Raw genomic sequence first — 3,983 nt, forward strand, 5'->3', positions numbered from 1 at the left:
GGGCTGGGGCTGGGGCTGGGCTCACAGATGGAGGTGCTGGGGGACACGGAGGAAGGCCCAGGCCTGGCCTGACCTATGGTCGCCTCCTTGTCAGCATCAAGCAGCTGCACGAGCGGGTGACTCAAGAGTGTGCTGAGTACCGCGCCCTGTACGAGAAGATGGTGCTGCCACCTGCCGTGGGGCCCAGGGTCGACTGGGCACGCGTGCTGGAGCAGAAACAGGTCAGGGGCAGCCCCCACCTCTGAGATGTCCTCAAGGAGCAAAATGTCACACCCCGGCACAATCAGAGCAATCTGGGGCCTGATTGCATGCTGGAACCTGGGGATAGATCAGGGGTCTGAGAAGGGAGAAAGCAGAACAGACAATGCAGTCAGGGAAGGCTTCCTGCAGGAGGAGGCCCACGAAGAGGCACAGAGAGGCAGGAGGGCTTGGTTGAGTTGGGGTAAAGTGGTGAGGAGAGGACATTCCAGAAAGCAGGGGCAAAGTCTCCTGCTGGGAGGGAGGCTGGGGTGCAGGGGGAAGTGGAGTGTTCTGGGCAAGTGGGCAGAGCCAGGTCACGGTGCCCTGATTGTTGGGTGAGGAGTTGTGCTTCGAGGCCAGAACAGAAGGGGCATCGTAATGACAGTGGAGGGACAGTGGAGAAGGGCCCAGGTGGAGCAGGGCATGCTGAGGGTCCCAGGGCTTGCCTGGAGGTGTCCGGGTAGGACGTGCTGAGGTCAGGGCCTCAGGCGAGGCATGGCAGAGTGGGAGACTTTTCAGAGTCTGAGCCCTGAGTGCTAGGAACCAGTGGGATTTAGGGACTGCAATGATGGTGACACTGAAGCCTCAACCAGTGCCACTAAAGAATGGCACATTCCCCAGGGCAAGCAGCAAGCCATTCACCCATGCTGCTCACGTGGCCTGTCCAGCCTCTGCCCAAATGACCAACTCCACTTCATCCCATGGGGACGTGGGGAGGCACCACAGGCGCTGTGGGATTCTCTGGGCTGCTCTTCCCTGGGCCTTGTGGGCAGAACTGAGCGGCCATCTCTTCTGCAGAAGCTAGTCTGCGAGGGCAGATACGGGCCAGGAATGGGGGAGCTGGAGCAGCAGGTCGCCGAGCACAACATTCTGCAGAAGGAGATCGAGGCCTACGGGCAGCAGCTGCGGAGCCTCGTGGGGCCGGTGGGTGCTGAGAGCTGGAGCTAGATCCGCTGGTCCTCTAGGGAGAGGGATGGCTGGGCCATGGCTAGCCCAGATCATAGGGTGCCATCTCCCTGTACCCTGCCTCTCATGGGCCTGTGTTTCTCTCCTTGGTCGAGGCAGGATGCCACCGCCATCCGGAACCAATACCGGGACCTACTGGTGAGCAGGGGGAAGGGCCGGCTGGGTGGCTCGGTGGCTGGGGGGCGGGAGCCTGGCTGCCTGGACCTTTGATGAGGCCAGTGTTTCTGCTCGGCCTGATGGCACCTCCCATCACCCCCTTCTCTCTCCCCGTCTCTCGGCGCTGGTCCTGAGCACAGAAGGCGGCCTCGTGGCGCGGGCAGAGCCTGAGCAGCCTGTACACGCACCTGCAGGGCTGCACGCGGCAGCTGAGTGCCCTGGCCGAGCAGCAGCGGCACATCCTGCAGCAGGACTGGAGTGACCTCCTGGCTGACCCTCCAGGCGTGCGGCGGGAATATGAGGTTGGTGGGCACGGGCAGGGCCGGGCAGGGCCGGGCAGGGGTAGCCGAGCCATCCTGGTCCTCACCGGCCTCCCCACCCGCCACTTGCCTGCAGCACTTCAAGCAGTACGAGCTGCTGAGCCAGGAGCAGAGTGTGAACCAGCTGGAGGACGACGGAGAACGTATGCTGGAGCTGGGGCACCCGGCCGCCGGGCCCATCCAGGTGCAGGCGGAGGCCCCGTCCACTGCCCCCCAGACCCCCCATCAGGGGGTTTCCCAAGGAGGCAGGGGACAGTGAGAGAGGGACAGGGGGAGTGTGGGACAGATGGAGGGAGGGTGGCCGGGAGGTGGTCTCAGGGCTGCATGCTGCTGTCTCCAGGCCCACCAGGAGGCCCTGAAGATGGAGTGGCAGAACTTCCTGAACCTGTGCATCTGCCAGGAGAGCCAGCTGCAGCGTGTGGAGGACTACCGCCGGGTGAGCCGTGCAGGGCGGCCCCGGGGGGGACGTCGCCACAGGACACCTGCTGTCCGGAGAGGCAAGGCACCTCCCAAGAGGACAGAGCTGTGTGTCATTGTAACTAGGTGTCAGGGGAAAATAATGTTATGCATGCATTCTCAACAGGGTGATAGCGCCCCCAGGAGGGTGAAATTCGTTCTTCAGGGGAAAAAAAACGCACCTACATACAAGCACCTAAACCGATGAAGCATTATCTGTGGTGTTAACAGAGATGGGGGTGGGGGGATTAAGGAAAAAATGTCTAAAAAGGCTCTTTAAGAGAATGGTAATGAAAAAAGGATTGAGAAACACTGATCTAATATACAACTGGGATTTTTTTTTTTCCGCTCAAAATGTTTCATACACTTTTAACAGAGACAAACTCCAAGGAGTTTTCTTTCATTTCCTTTTTTGTTTAAGGGCATTTACCTATATTACCACAATTCCATTATCACACCTATTGACAATAATTCCACAACATCATCCAAGCACGGCTTTTTTTCTGCAGCACATTCCCAGCTTCTTCTCTGAGGCTGGGACAAGTGCAGCCCAAACACCCTCTGTCCCAGTGAGAACGACTCCAGGTACTGGAGGGAGCAGGCGAGGGTGCCCTTCACCTGTGCAGGAAGGACGAAAACCACATGTTTTACGACACACTTAAAAAGTTAAGTTCAAAAAAGAAATTAAGTTCAGTGAACCCAAAACACCTCATTTGCCAAGCACTCCAATTAAAAAAGGTCCAATTAAAAAGGGCCAATTAAGGGCCGGCCCCGTGGCTCACTCGGGAGAGTGCGGTGCTGATAACGCCAAGGCCATGGGTTCGGATCCTATATAGGGATGGCCGGTTTGCTCACTGGCTGAGCGTGGTGCTGACAACACCAAGCTAAGGGTTGAGATCCCCTTACCGGTCATCTTTAAAAAAAAAAAATGGGGGGGGCCAATTAAAAATGATCCCACTGCCTGAATAGAAACAGTCCAACAGCACAGGGGAAAGTAACAGTTTGCGCCTAGCTGGTTTGCAGGGTCAGTGGGCAGCAGGTTGCCCCAGCTCTGCCCTTGACCACTCAGCAACCTTAGTTCCAGGAAGAGGCCGACTCGGTCAGCCAGACCCTGGAGAAGCTCAACTCCAACTTGGACGCCAAGTTCAGCACTGCCCCTGGGAGCCCCCCTGGTGCCCACCCAGAGCTGCTGCAACAGCTGGAGGTGAGGTAACCCCCACAGGCCATCTGCCCCTATGCCAGGAATCGGGCCTGCCCGTCTTTCTGGGCCTCATCCCTCCCCATCCAGGTACCTTGTCCTGCTCCAAGCCCTGGCCTGGGGAACAGGCGAAGGGGGCCCACTCCAGCAGGAGAAGGCTGGCCAGTTATCAGCAAGCCCTTCCCCCTGTTTCCTCATTTGTAATGTGAGAAGGGCAGCCTGGTAGAGTTCTGAGGTCCCTCCAACCTCTATTCTGGAGGCCTGCTCAGTCACCCACCCCCTGACAAGACCCCAGGATCCTGGGCCCCCAGAGAGGGGCTGCTTTTCTTTTGTTGACTTAAAAGCTCTGCCTTCGTGAAGGCCAGACCCTGGCCCTCTTGGGGAGTGGGTATGGGGTGGCTGGCCTCCAGTGCAGCCTGGCCGGAGCCCCCACTGCCTGGACCCCCCACAGGCAGAGGAGAAGAAGCTGGCTGTGGCCGAGAGGGCCCTTGGGGACCTGCAGCAGCGGAGCCAGGAAGTGGCCCCTCTGCCGCAGCGCAGGAACCCACCCAAGCAGCCTCTGCACGTGGACAGCCTCTGCGACTGGGATTCAGGAGAAGTATAAGTTCTGCCCACCCAGCCCCTCCCTGGCCCTGCCCCCCACCCAC

General features: G+C 59.2%; 1 protein-coding gene across 2 annotated transcripts in view; it reads left to right on the top strand.

The window, feature by feature from the left end:
• The window catches only part of EVPL (envoplakin), a 19,534-nt gene that overhangs the window by 3,862 nt on the left and 11,689 nt on the right, over positions 1-3,983 (top strand). For both annotated transcript variants that reach the window (XM_008582453.1, XM_008582452.1), the window contains exons 4-11: positions 95-221; positions 1,039-1,164; positions 1,306-1,344; positions 1,503-1,664; positions 1,759-1,866; positions 2,023-2,118; positions 3,217-3,342; positions 3,788-3,934. In XM_008582453.1, coding sequence (XP_008580675.1) covers positions 95-221; positions 1,039-1,164; positions 1,306-1,344; positions 1,503-1,664; positions 1,759-1,866; positions 2,023-2,118; positions 3,217-3,342; positions 3,788-3,934 — 931 coding nt within the window. The remainder of the gene's footprint in view (positions 1-94; positions 222-1,038; positions 1,165-1,305; positions 1,345-1,502; positions 1,665-1,758; positions 1,867-2,022; positions 2,119-3,216; positions 3,343-3,787; positions 3,935-3,983) is intronic.

This window comes from Galeopterus variegatus, unplaced genomic scaffold (genome assembly GCF_000696425.1).
Source record: "Galeopterus variegatus unplaced genomic scaffold, G_variegatus-3.0.2 Scaffold2618, whole genome shotgun sequence".
Lineage (NCBI taxonomy): Eukaryota > Metazoa > Chordata > Mammalia > Dermoptera > Cynocephalidae > Galeopterus > Galeopterus variegatus.